Source organism: Nymphalis io, chromosome 5 (genome assembly GCF_905147045.1).
Source record: "Nymphalis io chromosome 5, ilAglIoxx1.1, whole genome shotgun sequence".
Lineage (NCBI taxonomy): Eukaryota > Metazoa > Arthropoda > Insecta > Lepidoptera > Nymphalidae > Nymphalis > Nymphalis io.
The window spans coordinates 5,313,388-5,332,711 of NC_065892.1; the positions used below are offsets into that span (position 1 = coordinate 5,313,388).

Sequence of the window (19,324 nt, forward strand, 5' to 3'; positions counted from 1 at the left end):
CTATACAAAATTTTCATCCGGAAGATTGAGATTGCTAAAAACAACAGCCCTAAAATTACAGACATATTACATATCAGACTTCGAGTTGACTAAAAATCCCAAGTCTGCCACTGTTATTTCAATCTTTCAATCATTAATAAATAAATAACCATCCTTGATACGGAATCCAGAGCTCAAAGCGAGTATTTATAATTATGGCTATTTATAAATAGCCTATAATAATATTTGGGAGCTATTCTTTTGCTTATAAACAAATCTCATATAATATAAAAAACGTTGATAATAATGAAAGCTTACCTATTTAATTATAAAGATAATGAAAAAGCTTGAAACTTGTAGTTGTTAATTTAAAAGCAGGATAAACAATGATTTAATTGTATTTAATTAAATATATAAATTAGTGGAAAAGAGAAGCTACCTGTTGAGTTTCTTGCTAGTTTTACTCGATAAAATCTAAAATCGAACCAGAGGCAGTAATGTGATGATTCAAAAGTACAAGAATAAACAATACTTTGAATTGAGTAATTTATAAATGCAAAATATAGATTTACAAATACATTTTGTACACCAATGTATGGGAACCATAATATACATAGGTATATATAAACATAGGTATGTATTGTTGCTCGTTGTCAAATCAATATTTATAATGCAAATGGATACTATATCTCGATATTTTTTTTATCCTGAAATTTAGATTGTGATGCTGCTTAGTAATAGGCATCCAAGGACATTACGATACAGTAACTCCTCTCCCTTTTGAGGAGAAGGTTTGGAGCTTAACGTGGTTTCCACCACGCTGCTCCAATGCGGGTTGGTAGAATACACATGTGGCAAATAATTTCAATGAAATTGGGCACATGCAAGTTTCCTCACGATGTTTTCCTTCACCGTCAAGCACGAGAAGTACTATAAAAACAAATTAAGCACGTGAAAATTCAGTGGTGCTTGCCCGGGCTTCAACCCACGATCATCGGTTAAGATTCACGCGTTTTAACCACTAGGCTATCTCGGCTTCACTTTAGGGACATTAAAAAATATTAATATAAATTAAACTGGTGGTAGGGCTTTGTGCAAGCTCGTCTGGGTAGGTACCACCCACTCATCAGATACTCTACCGCAAAACAGCAGTACTTGGTATTGTTGTGTTCCGGTTTGAAGGGTGAGTGAGCCAGTGTAATTACAGGCACAAGGGACATAAAATCTTAGTTCCCAAGGTTGGTGGCGCATTGGATATGTAAACGATGGTTGACATTTCTTACAATGCCAATGTCTAAGGGCGTTGGTGACCACTTACCATCAGGTGGCCCATATGCTCGTCCGCCTTCCTATTTTATAAAAAAAAAAAAAAAAATTAAAGATACACCAAAGGCACAGTACACACACACGTCTGTGAAGATAAAAATACTAGAAAAAAAACATAGTTTTTTTAAGTATGCGCTATAAACCAGAACTAGTGTCTAGTAGCTTCATGTCTTTGCATATAATAGGTCAGATAGCATCTGAGCTACATACATTTATGGAAAACAAAGTGATCTAGATTTGTGATGATAATATATAAACAAGCGATTGTATGAACATAAACAAGACATTATACTAATTTATATCTGTATGGACATTATTAAATCGTATGTGACTCTCATTTAATAAAAATATTCAGACTCCTTTGAGTTCATACTCAATTCATATTCAAGGTCAAATTCAAAATATTTTTTCAATATAAAAGATGCTACACCTGCTGATTGAAGGATTCGGAAATAAATATCTCAGACCCAAAAAGAAACCGGTCATAAACAATCAGCGGTATACCAAAGACAATTTTGGTTCACAAAAAAAGACGCATATAATTTATTAAAATTGTCTGGAAGGCAATCTTTTCATTCCCAAAATAAGATATCGTCTTAAGTTGCCAGTTTGGTTATATCCTTTCTGCAAAATAATGTACATTTACCAATAAATTTAAGAAAGTATGTATGAATGCATATGTGTACTTATGTATTAAACAAGCGTCATACCTAGTTTTTAGCTCTAATTACTGTGGATACTAGAAAATTGCTAACCTTCCCTTAACAGCTTTCATATGTAATAATTTCCTAAACTGCGTTAAGAACTTATTTGTAACCTTCGTAATCTTCATTAAATTTACTGTAAAATGTTCAAATGTTTATTTATGGCTTAAGTTAAATCTTGAGTAGCGTCCATATTTCAATAAAATACTTAGTATAAAAATTATAATATGTACATGGACTTGCAACTTATCACCATTCTTAATATAAATAAACACATATTAAGCACATAAAAATTCAGAAGTATTTAAACGGGTTTGAACCCTCATTCTATGGTTATAATTCTCTTATCCTAACCACCGCACCATCTCTACTAAATACACACCATAACAATATAAACAATTTACACCATCATAATATGTGTATTTCCTATCAAATAAAAAAGTTATTATGTAACAGCGACATCAAATACATAACAATATTAAAAAATGTAGCTCTAAAACTGGAAGAATTGCATATAAGTTCGTCTCTTTCTCTCTTTTGGAGGGTGAACGATGAATACGCCGATTAAATACAAGCAATCAACATGTATCATCCAGCTAGGTGGAGTGACGATATACGCAAATGGGCGGCGGATGCAAATTGGGAACTGAAGATCGAGCCCATATCCAATTAATGTGGGAACCGATTAACATTTACATTACATTACACACATTTACATATAATTCTCAAAGAACCAAAATAAGTAAAGCTATTATTTTTAAACTACGTCTGCTTAAACTACATCAAGTATAAGAATATGCATTAAAATATTATATTTATACTACGTTTTTAAATTCTTTTACTTGCACTATCATCCAAAACTGAGCAAATTCAAAATTACAAGGCTCTTACTCATAATAAAGTTAGTTGAAAATAAATTGTAAACAAATTAAAATTCCATTACAATGATTAATATATCCTACGTAGTAAATCTTTGGCTTTAAGAAAATAAGTTCGCAGCATATTAATTATGAAACCACGTGTCCGAAATTAACATTAAAACATTTATGTGTGGAAATGCGTCGTATTTGTGCATTACATTGTATGGCTTAAATAATGTATATAAAAATATTATGGTGTTGTATTGAGATACAATTTCGAATTACGTAACTAATTTACTGCGAATAATTTCACTGATGTAAATTTTACGTTGGCTACACACTTTTTCCCAGATTACTGGTATTGGCCAATATAACATTTATATAAAAATCCTTTAAGATTTAACTGTTACAATGAGTTTTTAACAGATAAAAGAAAACATTGACAAGGCACTCTTAAAATAGAAAAAGATGCACATAAAACATATGAGGAATTAATAAAATGATATAAATAGCATAAGCACCTAGCTTATATATTTTATATCATTGATTCTTAAATATTTTTGTTTTACTACCTCTTAAATACTACGTATTGGTACGTATTAAAAGGTAATACTTTTAGGATTCATATTTTTGCGCATTTTAGTGAGTCTTTGTCTGACGTTTCCGTATTTTGCATGAGTAAGGCAGGTTTAAGGAAAGCGTTAAACAAATACGAGGACGTTCCGAGAAAAGATAAGACCAATTTTAGTGAATTGCTGTTGTGGCTAAAACTTGTAACGTCAATGGGATAAAGCCAAGACTTTTACATAAATAATAAAAGCATAAGTGATAAAATAAGTCAAAAACAAGGGCGTCTACAACACATGACAGAGGTGAAATTTTTGCGTTAAAATCATTTTATCCAAACGTTACTTATAAAAAGTTTTACAAGAATTTGACTTTAACTTGAATCATTTGAGTGGTCAAAAACTATTACATAAGTACGTACTCTTAAAACATAGAAATATTTTTTTTTATTTTTGATGGCGAAGCGAAGAGCCTTTAGCTTAGGCCCGTGTATTCGTTTGCGTAGGGGGCAGGACAGGTGTTAGGTAGTTTTTAGGTTAGCTTGCTTCATATCAAATTTTATCAAAATAGATACAATAGTTTAACCGTGAAAGTGTAACAGACAGACTTATTCACAGTTATAATATTAGATCATATCGATAGTAATATTACAAATCAATACTACTAGAAATAACGTAAGCTAAACATAAGAAATACATATTGTTCCGTTTCCAATTATGTCTGATGCAGTATTTCGAACACATTGCACCATCATTGGTCAGTATAGTTTCGGGAAACATGACACATGTAAATACTAAACAACAATAAAAAAGAATCGTACTCGGAACTGCTATGAAGTATGAGTAGACCGTGCGATTGTAAGCAAGGCGTAACACCTCATGCTTGGCAGCGCACTCGTATTGCATATGTGTTACAGTCAGAACTATTTTCCGGTCAAACTTACGCTTGTTTGGTTACTTTTGATTAATAACATTTAGTTTTATTTCTGTAAGCACTCCACCTGACTGTATTTCAGCACAAGCACTGTATTTGACGGGCCGGTTGGCGTGGTTGATAGATACTAGCCTTTCACGCCAAGGTTGTGGTTTCGATTCCCAACCAGGACAGACATTTGTGTGTATGAACATGTCTGTTTGGCCTAAGTCTGGGTGTAATTCTATATAAGTATGTATTTACAAAAGAAAAGTAATATATGTAGTATATCAGGTGTCTGATTTCCATATTACAAGCTCTGCTTAGTTTGGGATCAGATAGCCGTGTGTGAAAAATGTCCCAGGATATTATTATTATATTATTATTATTATTTTTAATACCCTTCCCCAGGTGTCAGGTTTCCGAAGCGGTTATTAGAAAATTATATAATTTTTGGCTGGATACGGCCCTTCGGCTGGCCGGGTATTGTAAGCCAGTGCCTTGTAGGCCTATTATCCGGAGCTAAACATCAACCGCATTACCATGTTGTACCGAGGTACTCGGTGGAGCTCACTTAATACCCTGGCTACTAGTACTTGACCGAGAAAATTAGTTAATCAAAAGTTTAACTAATTTTCTCGATCAAAAGTTTAACTAATTTTCTCGGTCAAGTACAGTTTTAACTGAGACGAAGTTTTGACTGTGACATGTATAAAGGGAGGTGAACATCATCAAATGATGTACCATCCATTTGTTTACATTGTATATATTGTCTTCGTGGTTTTTTTATTTTTTTTACTTATATATTTTTTAATTTATAAAATAAATAGTTAACGTGATTAAATTTTAAGCCAAGAAGGCAATATTAAGATGAAAAAATTTAGAGAAATTTTGAAAAACAAATGAAGAAGTATTTTTTTATTCTCTAACTATTTATAAATAGTGATATGATAATTTCATCTGGTTAGCAATCTATGAAGCTGTTTTTTAAACGCATCGGAAGATTTCTGTTTGAATTGTTTACAAGATGAAACTAATATTATTAGCATTTGATAATAGGTTCAAAGTTTTGTAGATTTATTAATAGAATATGAGTTATAATTTCTTAAACTTCAGTATTTTATTATTATTTTTTATTGACTATCCTCTGTTTTTTTCCTGAGGTTTAAAGTTAAAGTCTACAAGTTTAAAAAAAAGTAACTTATTATACCTGTTGGCAAGGAATTACCCACCCTTACCTGTTAAATTTGTATAATGTATATGGACTCACTTACACGTAAGTATTTACAACCCAGACCCACTCGCTTACGTCAGAATCTGACCTACGTGTTAAACATCGTATATAAATTGTTATATTAATAATTAATAATAATTATTATTATGTCCGCTAATCCATAGTGGATATATGGAGTATTAATTCTTCCTTCAAACGAGGCGTGAAGAGGCATCTTGTGGGCTGGCAAGGTGGGGCAGCTAGTGCAGAACATTCTTCCCGACTGTACTGGCCGTCGTCGCGTTTGAACTCTACTACCACTTACCATCAGATGAAGTAGAGTCATTTCTCTTCCCGGCAAATATAAAACCTACCTACCTACTCCTAACCATATATAGAGGCCCTGCAGAAGGATTTAAGAGTATTTTAGTTCAAGTATATCAGTTTTAATGTGAAACATCTGTTGAACGGGGATCCCTTGGGTGTAAGAACGACTCGAATGCCGTGACGGTAAACGGCATGACGCTCTCTTAAGCCTTCTTACCTGGAGGATAATTCTACTAATCTATAGCGATTACGATACGTTTCTGATTCAATTCCAATCCAACTATATTTGTTCGGAAAGGGACATATACGATGTTAATATATACCTTTTATGTCAAAACTAAACTTAATTTTTAATTTTTATACTAATAGTCAATAAATAAATTACAAGTAAATAATAGGAAAGCGGATAAAGGGCGACGATTACGCTTCGATTTAAAAGTGTCAATTTGTTAGTAGAATTAGTCCCCTGCTCTGTCATCGGTTTCTACTCCATTGTGTGTGCGCGTAACACGAATACTATATAATTCGTTGCTATATATTATAATACTAATAAGAAAAATATATTTATTTCATTAATTATGTTGTTATTAAAATTATTTCAATAACCATCAATTTTGATGTGTCGCATCTGACAGGAGTGACATTTTGTTATATTTAAATCCCGTTCGAGTTTGTAGGGGTAGTTTATCAGAACAAAAAATCACTTTATTACACATAAAAGTCGTTTCTTTTGTGTACAACCGATAAGTTGGCCATGCGCCAATTATTATAATCATTGGGTTTGCTTCCGACATATTATAATTATTTCATTAATCTTTTATGTTAGGTAAAATAACATTTTTCTTATTTTTTTAGAAGAACATTTATCTGAGTGCTTTATCTTATAAAGTGATCTTAACTCATATAAAACTATGTAGATCTGACAAAAAAATTATAATTGCTTATTTTTATTTAATAAACGAAAATAGATTTGTTGTTAAGGGATAATCTCCGTACATAGATTTTGCTTTGTTGGATGTAGGTAGAGACCAATTATTTCAGCATCAAAGTACTACCAAAGATAGGATTTACTACTGGATGAGGTTACTTTTCTTTTGCCTGCATTTACACTCCTTTCGCCAGGCTACTGTTAAACAGCGTCACGGTAGCATGCGAAAGCGATCCCGTGGCGCTCCTCGTTAAGACGGGAAGGGTACCGCTGGTTTTTTAGTGGGTTTCGGATGTTCGGGGCGCACTCGGCGCCTTGGACACCGGCGAGCGCCACATAGCCCCCCCACTGTTCCCGCGGGGGAAACGCGTAACGTGTTTTTCCAAAGTTAAAAAAAGGCTACTGTAAAACACTGGTTCACTCCCTCTTCAAATTAAAACATAGCACTAATAATTTTTAATGGTATCCAATCATAAAAGCATACATAGACTACATATACGTATATTGTGACACTATGAGAAGTTTTTATTTTATATATATTTATATAAAAAAAATATTTGTATTTTATATGTATGTTTGTTTATATATTTTTTTGTACATGTATGAATGTTAAGAGAAAAAAACATTGGTAATAAAATACTGATGCATCATTATTGTGTATAAAAAATTATATTATTGTTACTTATATAAATTTCAATAATCATATTATGGTAAGGAGGCGGTAAAGGAAAAACCAGCGGGGCATGTCTGCAACCCTGCGCACACGCAACTCTTAATATAAAGCGACGGTAGCAAGTACAGGCGCATTTCCCTAGCGTCTCTTGCGCAGGTGTTTTCCTTAAGTGTAGTGACAATATGGCGACATTTTTTGTAAGTTAATTTTCTTTTTTTTTACAACAAAAAAGTTATTAATAGCTTTTATACAATAAAGAATACGCTTTAAATTAATAAACAGAAATTTCCTTTTAGTCAATATCAAAATATTTATTCTATATAGAATTACAATTACTCAGCCCAAAATCTATTAGCGGTTCCGCCGTGACAATAACGTTAAGCCATGTGTGACTGAATCGTTAATATTTCTTAAACTGTCAGTGTCTTTGGGCTGGAGTGTCCATTAAAGTTAATAACTTAAAAAAGACACCAAAAGTAGAAATAGAGTAAAAGCCTCATTTCTTCATGAAACAAATAATTTATTGAGCATAAGAAAAAGTTTGAACAATTACAAATAGGCAGTGGATGTACGCTATGATTTGAGTTATAGTAGGATGGATATTGGAATATTTTTTTTTGGATGGTATATTATATTCTTATATTTATTTATTTTTAAATTACCACATAGTTTACTTGTAAAAAGGAATATTATCATAAATTACCAATTAAAAAAAAGGATTTTTTTTTTGGATTGATGCACAAGAAAACAATAAAATAATATATTGTCATCAAAATCCTATGTTTGTACAAAATTTCAGACTTACAAGTTTAGTGAAATTAACGCTGTGAAAGTCTTTTAATATACTAGTTACTTGAAATCTCCAACTGTTATTTGATGATATTTCAAGGCTTATAAACACTTCACGTTTTTTTAAAGCCTATGATAAAACAGTGGAAGTTAATAGCTAACTATATATAATTTGAATAACTTCAAGACAAAAGTAAATTTAGCTACATATGTACGTACTCTTTATACTTTTATTTATCATTGATCATAAAAATGATCTATGATAAATCAATAAACAAAAATTTATTTCCAAGCCAAAATTTCCTTGATAAATATTGTATAAAAGATTTAAAAAGGGTAATATGATACATTATAAATAAAATGATATGTTCATGCAATCCCTAACAGAACCGTGACAAATTGACGTCTATTTATTTAACTTTCTTATTCATACTCTATGTATAACTTAGAAAAACCATAGACTTTGGAAATGGTATTTCGTCTAATCGTATGTGTTGTAGATGCATTATGTTTTCAACATAAGTTCGTAAAATAATATAATAAGCGTATTTGAATTTAAAAAAAAACATAATGGATTAAATATTATCAATATATTTGTAACAGTTATTTAATTTTATTTTTTAATTATTTTACCTAAAATTAAGTTAAAAAAGAGAAGTGTTGTTTTGACAGGTCTGGCTTTATGTGAACTATTTATTTTAATTCCATAAAAGGTGGATCGAATTCCTTAAAAGTAAAAACTTCATCATGCCAACACTATAATATATACTGATATTTAGAAACTAGAACTGATACTATGAAAAGTAAAATAATAACTATATTTGCGTGTGCTAGAATGACACATACCATTTCTATGTTTCACGGTATCGTAACAAACTGTCCCACATAATCCTTGCTTCACCTGTAATTATGGAGGTTGTGATGGGAACTCGCCTCGTTGGTCACTCACTATTTGAAATCCTTACTAAACACATAAATACCTGTTACGTAATACTAGATGAGGCCGCAATTTCATTTCTAACATACGTAATGCAATGTTATTGTTCGTTATCTTAACTTTTATAGTGAGAAATTAGAATAAATGCGATTAGTTTTTGCTAAAAATAATGTAAAGACAAAATATGTTAATAACTATTAAGCATTTCGGAAATAGAAGCACCAATATTTATTAAAGGTATGATTTTTTTATAATGTCTTCAACGCTTAAGCGGTCTCATTAATTATATTGTCTGTTATGTATTTTCTAAAGGCAGACGAGCAAATGAACCATATATAATCGTTTAACATCTGCCAGTAGCAGCCGTTTGGTACTGCAATAAGTATTAAATTATTCCTTTGCTTGTTTTGCTGACGTAGTCGTTGAATTACAGATTAATGACAAAATCAGCATCACAAGATACACGAAGGATTATAATAATCCTAAAATAATTGTTTATGTTGTTCATTAGACGAACACTACTATAATGAACTTTTACTATTAAAACAAAAAATACGAAATTCAACGCAGAGCACACAAGTAAAATGATATGCAACATTGAAAATTACAATGTTTTAAGGATAAATGCAGAGAAATAGCGTATCACTAAGAAATTATTATCCAAAATTATGATTTTAAACGGGTCACACCTCAATCAATATATTTTTTTAACTCTGTTCAAACACAAATTGTTCGAAGTGTCTTTCTTTTTAGAACACTATGACCTGAATCTGATCATTTATATTTTTGGAATAAGGCATAAGTTTCGTTTAAAAAAGTCACTAATATATACTACTTATTTAAATTTCCGCGAGCGAGGCCTCGACTTGTAGTTGTTATTATATGAAACTTAAATTTACATAACACAAGATTCTATTACTTTAGGCATATAAAAATATATGTACATTTAGGTTGAATGTCCCCATTATGTGTGCTTTCGCTATACAAAATACGGTATCAGGGGTCAAAGAATCTACACACAGAAGTACGTTATCTTAAATATTATGCACGTTTAATCTTACGCGATTAATCTGAAACATGAAAGCAAAATTTCATAAGCTCTTCGACTTAAATTTCTGTAGAATTTTATAATGTTATTCATCTATTCTCTAACAAACATGAAACTCACCGCAGAACAGCATCACCATTGTAAAATATCAGGAAATGATATGCGACATAAAGGTAATCGTATTTATAATAACCAGCGCTTTACCCGCGGCTTCGCTCGCGTTATAATTCTGAATTGCTTCATAATCATAATTCATAGCTCTTTTTTCAAAAATGTAGAATTTCATACAGACTTTCACCCACATTATCACTACCTTAGGGGGTTACGTTTTTAAAATCCTTACTAAATGCTAGTCTACTGAGATATAAATTAAGTTATGACAACATTGCTGTATCGAATTGTGCGAGAGCAGAAAAAACATTTTGTATTAAAGGGGATGCCAATTTATCATCAGTTGTAAATCACCTACGTTGTTGAATTAGTCGGATCAGGTTGTTAGTATATATGTACATAAAGAAACTACTGTTCACAGAAACAGCTTCGTAATAGTATGTACATATATGATGTCAAAAACGGATATTTTTTTACTCGTGGTAGGGCTTTGTGCAAGCTCGTCTGGGTTGGTACTACCCATTTATCAGATATTCTACCGCAAAAGTACTTGGTTTTGTTGTGTTCCGGTTTTAAAGGTGAGTGAGTTAATGTAATTACAGGCACAAGGGACATCAGACCTTAGTACCCAAGGTTGGTGGCGCATTGGCGACGTAAGTGATGGTAACATTTCTTACAATGCCAATGTCTATAGGCGTTGGTGACTACTTACCTTCAGGTAGCCCATATGCTCATCCAACCTACCTATTCTATAAAACAAGATAGCCAATATATAGCTATCAATTCATTTTGATGTGACATTTAAGCAAAAGTAAAATCAGCCGAGATGTTAGAACACGTGAATCTTAACGGATGATCGTGGGTTCAAACCCGGGCAAGCACCACTGAATTTTCATGTGCTTAATTTCTGTTTATAATTCATCTCGTGCTTTTCGGTGAAGGAAAACATCGTGAGGAAACCTGCATGTGTCTAATTTCATCGAAATTCTGCTACATGTGTATTCCACCAACCCGCATTGGAGCAGCGTGGTGGAATAAGCTTCAAACCATTCTCCTCATAAGGGAGAAGAGGCCTTAGCCCAGCAGTGGGACATTAACTGGCTGTTACTGTACTGTACTGAAAAATTTAAAAAATAAACTTCAACATTCCTATTATATTCTTCTTTTTATCAAAGTGTACCCATCCATCTTTATTGTTAGTTTGAAATAATTATTTTTTCGTTAAGAAACATATAGTGCAAATCACTCCTTATTCCAAGCAACATTCGCACCCATTTCAATCGTTATACGATATATTATGTCATTCATGTCCACGTTTACGAGCCATTGGCACGCAAGTGGGTGAAGGTTGCACCAGAGTTACATGCTAATATGAAGCGTACTGTCTTCCTTCCGTCGAGTTAAATTGCTGTTGCTAAATGGGATGTATTGCTCAAAAATATACTTAGATATAAAGTTTACTATGTAATGACAATATAATGACATAAATTTGTTTGATGTTCTTCACTGCATATTATTAAACAAAGTGCCCCCGCGGAGTCTGTCTGTATAAATGTGATAAATTCAAAAAATAGCTAACCGACTTTCGTACGGTTTTCACAAATGAACGAAGTGATTAATTACGAAGGTCTAGATAATAGTTCATTAATGTTTTGTGTTAAGTATGACTATAATAAAATCTTGCCGTGTGCCACGTTAATCAATAGAGTTATATATATAATATTACGATATATATGTTTTATGTAAACCCTTGTTCAACCTGTGCAAAGTCGGGACGGGTGGCTAGTTTTATATAAAAAAAATAATAACCCTTCATATACCAGCAGTAGGTAAATAAAACAAGTAAGCCAATAGCATCTAAGAGTTTGTTACTGATGTATATAATTGTAGGGTAGTAAAAAAATGCACCAACTGGATGCGGAAGGCGGAGGACAGGGAGCTTTGGCGCACCTTGGGAGAGGCCTATGTTCAGCAGTGGACAATGATTGGCTGTTGATTGATTGAGTAAAATTAAAGCTTAATTCAAAGTCATAGAATAAATAATTGAGAAAAAAATAACAAAAATATAAATCATTTATTGTTTCAATTATCAAGTTTTTGTTTCAGCAGGTAGCAATTTAGTACAATTAACATATGTAACATTTACAATTAACTGTCATCAGAATTATAAATATCCACTCACAAATAAAATTATCATTAATGATTGCAAATTTATTCGTATCATTACTTATTGATTAAAGCAACGAATGCCAATGGTAATTAATTACTATTTAAATCATCTGTCATCGATTATGATCTAACAAAGGGGGTGGAAAATAACGCTGACATACGCAAATACATTTTCCCACATTCCATTAGCATACTCAGATCCAAGTATACAAAATCACTAGTTTAAGATATTATTTTTTAACTTAAATCTCAATCAAAACACATCAACACTCCACAAATGAAACAGACAACTTTCAAATTAATAATCAAAATTTATATTTCTGTTTCGGTCCCTCTCCCTATGTCCTACATTTTTCTTCTCTCTTTTTTCGTCACTTTATTTTGAAGAATAATGAAAAAATCATTAATTATTCCGTTTTAAATCAATTTCATAAAATGTCATAAAATTATTATAGCCATATAATCAAACCATTCAGCGCCTAGTTTCATGTAATTCTCTGGAAGTTACTATAATCATGAGAACCCTCTTCATTTCATTCAAAAGTACCATAATAATTCTTTACATGTAACTACTAAAAATATAATATTAAAAATATATGTACAATATTGAATAGATATACCAGAGATTAGTGCATAGACTCTTTTTTTCTTTTTATAATCATTTATTTCCAGGAGATAATCCAAAAAGGATTTCTTGATTTCCTCACAACTGCAAGTAACCTTCGAAATGTGATTAGCATTGTCAATGTCTAATAAGCATTTTTATCACCTCCACCTAAGCCTACGGAGTACGCACGTAAATTAATGTATGAGCTATCTTCGTGCCTTACGCCATTTCAACATTAAGCTTGTGTCATGAGTATTAGCGAAGAGATCACAATGACAATAGCATAATATTATTTTCGATTGTTTAAAAATTAAAATAAGATAATAAGTAATAGCTTTCGTTTGACGAGTTAAAGTAATTGTCAATCATCACCAACACAAGTAGCACTAAATCATATATCTTTATAGGCGCGTTGCGCTGGATTATCTGGATGGCTGGATTATTATATATGGAGTAGGACAGAGACTCATCGTCGGAACGTCACGGTAGTATGCGCAAGCGTCCCGTGACGTCCCTCGAAAAGATATGGGTACCGCTGTTTTTTTAGTTAGTATTCCGGTGCCTTCAGCGCCGGCGAGTCTAGACTATTGTGGAAATTAATGAGGATAATAATGGTTGAAATTTCTGTAAATACTAACAGTATATACAAATAATATATGTATTTTAACTATTATTTATTATAAATTAATCTGTACAAACTTTTCACTTTTATCAGAAATCCCTATGACTGTCTGTTTTTTTTATATATGTCTTTGATAAGTCATTTGAACTTTCAGACCAACATACTATTCATAGTGTCCTAGTATATACTGCAACAATTCTAACACTAAATAGTCCTTTGGTGAGCCATTAACAGAGACTACAAGAAATTTTGTAATATTCGGGTTGAATATAAATCGATACTTTACATTAATTAAAAAACTTTAAAATTGAATTAATTTTTACACAACAGCGATTAAAAACATTGTCCAACAATGTAATTTAAATGTGGTAAAACGACGAGATAAAAACCATCATCACAAAAAACGACACTATTTGTTCGCCTTCGCTCTGATATACCATTGAATTCATTACCTTAAATGAAATGTGCGTATTTTGTGTTTAATGTTTTAAGAAACCACTTTTATCACAATACTTTCAAGGTTGAACGTGATAGCTCAGTAGATCTTTTCACAATAACATACTTCGCATCTAAGTTTTTCACTTAAGTTTACAACACTTTTTAAATTACGTGTGTCCTTTTAATTACCAAGATTTCTCTGTGCATTATAAATTGTATTAAAATATATATATAAAAAAATATTTTAATTTTTTTACTTTTTAGTTTTTTATTGTTTCGCTGTACGCGGCCTGCGCAGCACCTCAATCAAGACTCTATCACCAAGCGGTACAATACCAGCAAATAAATCCGTATGTTGAATAATTTTTAGATAACCTTTTAGTATATAATATGTATGTGTCACCGTCAAATTGTAAGGACAGTGAGTTTGTACTGGCAGACCGATTTAAAACTCTTCGAAGCATTCAAGCCTTACTAATATTATAAATGCAAAAGTACGTTTGTTTGTTTGTTACGGTTTCGTGTCGAAACTACTTCACCGATCATTATGTAATTTTGCATACACATTGTCTGGGATACAGAAAAGGACATGGGATAACCTACCACCTACGACCACTCGTGGGCAGAGCCGTTAGTCCTTACTAGTTTACAATAAAATGCATAAAGTTTCGTTAAAAATCTTTTAGATTATGTTAGTGTGCTTATAATTTAACAAATTAGTCCATTATATTACAAACTTATGCGCCGTTCATAATTTTTTGACAATTTACAATATAGCTTGATTTATAATAAACTAACGGTCAATACAATTACTATTATCCGGTAACATATTACTTATGCAACTGCAACTGAATTTTAAGCCACCATTTTTCCACATTTATAAGTTTATTTAGTGAGTACGTTATTATTTAAGCTATTTTGACCACATAGAACGAAAAATAACAAATTTGTGGTAACATTGGAGACGGGTATTTGAACATAAAACTGATATCGATATTATTTAAATGCTAATATCTTCATATTGTTTCAGTTTGGACTACTATTTAGATAATCCCGAAGCCAGGAACTATTACGAACAAGAACAAAAACAAGGTAAGTTATGGCTGTTAATTTTTTTTTGACATGAATACCGTGAGTCCATCAAGATATTTAATATAAAATATTTTTTTATTATAATTAAAGTCACAGAAATGCAATGAACAATTTTCATATCCTTAATTTTTCTTAATAATTTTTGCTTGACGGTGAAGGAAAGCATTGTGAGTAAATCAGCATCTGCAAACAACACGCAATGAAGCAGCGTGATAGAGTAAGCTCCTAAACCTTCTCCTCAAAAAGGAGCCCAGTTGATGGACATTTACAGTTATTACTTAAAAAACGAATCACATATTTACGATGATTGTATATTGTTTCAGTTAACGCAAACTCCCATAATGCGCCAGCGCGCCTTGAGACGCTAGAGCCTGACAGTGAAGTTGAGCTTATACCTGGAGCACAACAACCTCAGCAGCCACCACAGCAGGTGATAAATGACGTCACATACATTGATTACAAATTATATAGACGAAAAAATATCGCCTGCTAAATTAAATTAGCAATATAATTATTAAGATATTGCTATTATTTTGTTTTTATAATAATATGTCTATATATTTACCTTTATATATTTTCTCATTTTTAGACACCTGTTGCACCCAATATACCAGGTTTGATTCCCGGTCAAAGAGTATTTATTGTTCACATGCCTGTTCCTGGGTATAGGTTTGTAAATTTATTTAATTAATTAAAATTTTTACCTAATATACTATACACCTACTATATACCTGATATATATAATATAATGAAAGTTGCATAAATCAAGTTACTTCACGATAATTACTGAAATTTACAGACCTGGTACTGTTGGTGGTTACCAGCCAGTTTATGTAGTAGCAGCAGCGCCACAAGCAAATGCAGGATACCCTGGTAATTAAACTTTGTTCATATAAAAAATCTAAGTTAAAACATACTGTATTTAATACTTATACTTTGATGATTGTTTGTTTGATACTTCGTTCAGCAGCATCTTTAAGCTAAAGCTGCTCCAATCCAATGAATATCGGGAAGTGCTGTATAGTTTACGTGCATTTATGACATATAAATTGTAGTTGAACTGTAGTAAAATATTAAAGTAACATTAAATTAAAAAACAGAAGGTAGAGGTTCTGCTCTAAAAGTAATTAAAATTCATCAACCGTTCGAGTGTTATTAAAGGGCAATCATCTAAACAAATTTACTAAATTACAAAGTAAAATTTAATATTTTACATACACTAAATAAGTTACATTATCTTCTTTTTTTATCAGGATACCAGAACCCTGTCCTATTAGATCCATCTGGCCAGGGTGCTCCAGTACTTGGTTATCAACCAGGAGCTCCGGGAGTTCAAGCTAATCCAAATTTAGCGGTTTCTTTTGGCAATCGACCCTTCAACTTTGGATATCAAGCACCAATCATTGCCTATCAGTAAGTTGACACAGATCAGTCAGAAGCCGAGGAACTCGGATAAAACATGCGTGAGACGGTTATAAATTATTTAAGATAATGTTCAAATTCTGGCAAGCACCGTTGTTTATTTATAATTATTTTCGAGCTCAGCGATGAAGGAAAGCATTTAAGATAAAACCACGACGCCTCCTTTTTTATGATTTTTTTAGTTATTTTGTATTTTAGAGATTGAAAGAGATTACGGACGGGCAAGTGGGCCACTTGATATTAAGTGGTCACTACCGCCCATAGACATTGGCGATGTAATAAGTGTAAACCATTCCTTACATCGCCAATGTACCATCAACAGTGTACCATAAACCTTGGGAAAGGAGATATTACGTCCCTTGTGCCAGCAGTTACACCGGCTCACTCACCCTTTAAGCCAGAACGCAAAAATACTAAGTGTTGTTGTTTGACGGTAGAATATGTGATGAGTGGGTTGTACCTACCCAGACGGGCTTGCACAAAGCCTTACCACCTAGTAAAATCTCCGACGAAACTCTGCTACATGTATATATCTAACTAACTCCCAAAGCAAGGCATTTACCCAACAATAGGACATTTACAAAATTAGCTTATTTTTAATGTAAAATACTTATTTTACAAAAAATTACAGGCCAATAACAAAGGATCAAGGTGAAGTGCCTGGCGCTCTGCGTCTCTCACAACTCGTCTCATTACAAGGGCAAGTCAAACAAGCCAATGAAGGTCGCCAAAACAATGGTTTGGATAATTCCTATAATAAAATAAACTGACAGCTTATCGTATGTTAAGAAATCAATTACTGTACAATATTCAACTGTCTATAGTTCGATCCGTGTATGATACCGTAATTCACCTTAAATTCACTGAAATCTAAACAAAAACCAGGACAAGCTAAAATATAATATCGTATTTTATTTTATAACGTTTTAGTTTAGGTGCAGTTAAATATACAATCTGTATTAATGTTGTAGTCTTTTATAAACTATAAGTTACCATTATGTTAAAATCCCATGTTTATTTGATAATTTGAATCTGATGACAGACAAACCTTTTACCCTTATATATATGATTATCACTAATATAGTCATGGAGAAGTAAGTGTATTCTAATAATTTTTGTTTTTTGTTTCAGAAAATTTGTCGAAAGCTGAACCTAAAAATGGCAGTCAGGTTACAATGGAGTCCAAACAACAGGCCCAAAATTCTAAGCCGTCATCAGCTCAATTTAAAAACAAGGCATAGAATGTTTTAACTTTTATTTTTCCAAAGATTTATATTTAATTTTATATCACTTACTTCAGAATACTTTTTCTATTTAAAAATGTTTTACTTTCAATATAAATATGCAAAATACAGAAAGAAACGATATAATAAAAAATAAACATTATAATCTATTAAGAAAAATATATTTAAAGAAATATATATACAGAGATATAAAACTGAATCGCAATATTGATTTTCTGATGATAAGACAGTTCTACCACGCAACTTCAAAATGAATTTGAAAATTGTACAAACATAAGGAAGGCCATTTCACCATTCTGGTTGCATTACTATGGCTTGCTTTTTCACCCTAGCATCAATTTTGGATTTTGTACGAAAAGTGAAACGTTGTAGTTAATTTTTAAAATAAAATTATTACATAAATTATTTCTATTTATAACTTTCATATTATTCTAAATGTCATAATATGAGAATGAATTAACTTTTGGTACCTGATTGTATTTTTAATAAATGTTTAAATAAAGGTATGTATTTTTATTTCTAAGTATGTAAAAAGAAATACGCCATATACTATAGGATAAGTGGTATATCACTTTAATTTTCAACACCAAATACCACAACCATTTAATATATTAACCTGATATACATGATATTAAAAAAATTACAGCAACAAGTATAAATGTCCCACGGCTCTTTTGTGGACAAGATACGCTTCTTATTCTACCACGCTACTATATCTCAAGTTGGTGGATACACATGTGGCATATCCATGATGTTTTCGGCCACCGCTGAGCACGAGATGAATTATAAACGCAAGTCAACGTGACACAATAAACTACATGAAAATTCTGTGGTTCCTGTGGTTTTGACCCCACAATTTTCAATTTTTCAATATTCTAACCCAGTGCCAAAAGTATTCTTAGACATTCATGTCTAATTAATTAATAAATGTTTCAACATTTCTTGGATTTAATTATATAATCCAAGTATCGAATCTACACAATATTCAAAATAACTTATCTCCAATAATTTTTTTTTATTAATGACAGTTTCGAAGTTACAACTTTATACAGATTTAAAAAAATGACAAACTGGAGCAATTGTTTGCAATGCAAAACATTTGTTTATATTATTTTGTTTATATACAAAAATATATTTTATTATTAATTTTACATGAAACGGAACTCATAGATATAGAATGAAATGTAATTATAATAAAATTAAACGTGTGTTCGTAGTTTTATTTAATATTCATTTTATTATACATAACTAATTACAAAACCAACGAAAAGCGCCTTGAATGGAAAGCGATAAATACGTGCTAAGCTAAAACTTACATACCTCAAAAAGGTATTTATATTAAACTTCGTCCAGCTT

At 31.7% G+C, this 19,324-nt stretch overlaps 1 protein-coding gene across 1 annotated transcript; it reads left to right on the forward strand.

The window, feature by feature from the left end:
• The first annotated feature begins 7,529 nt into the window (after positions 1-7,529).
• Positions 7,530-18,052, forward strand: LOC126768556 (uncharacterized). The gene is made up of 9 exons (XM_050486738.1): positions 7,530-7,686; positions 14,475-14,560; positions 15,241-15,302; positions 15,626-15,732; positions 15,892-15,971; positions 16,102-16,175; positions 16,556-16,715; positions 17,356-17,462; positions 17,856-18,052. The coding sequence occupies exons 1-9, from the start codon at positions 7,672-7,674 to the stop codon at positions 17,963-17,965; spliced, it is 801 nt and encodes a 266-aa protein (XP_050342695.1). The 5' UTR covers positions 7,530-7,671; the 3' UTR covers positions 17,966-18,052.
• The last annotated feature ends 1,272 nt before the right edge of the window (positions 18,053-19,324 follow it).

Coding starts and splice junctions, on each gene's coding strand:
- LOC126768556 (XM_050486738.1), top strand. Junction 15,733..15,891: donor CTCAGCAGCCACCACAGCAG/GTGATAAATGAC, acceptor TCTCATTTTTAG/ACACCTGTTGCACCCAATAT. Junction 15,972..16,101: donor ATGCCTGTTCCTGGGTATAG/GTTTGTAAATTT, acceptor TGAAATTTACAG/ACCTGGTACTGTTGGTGGTT.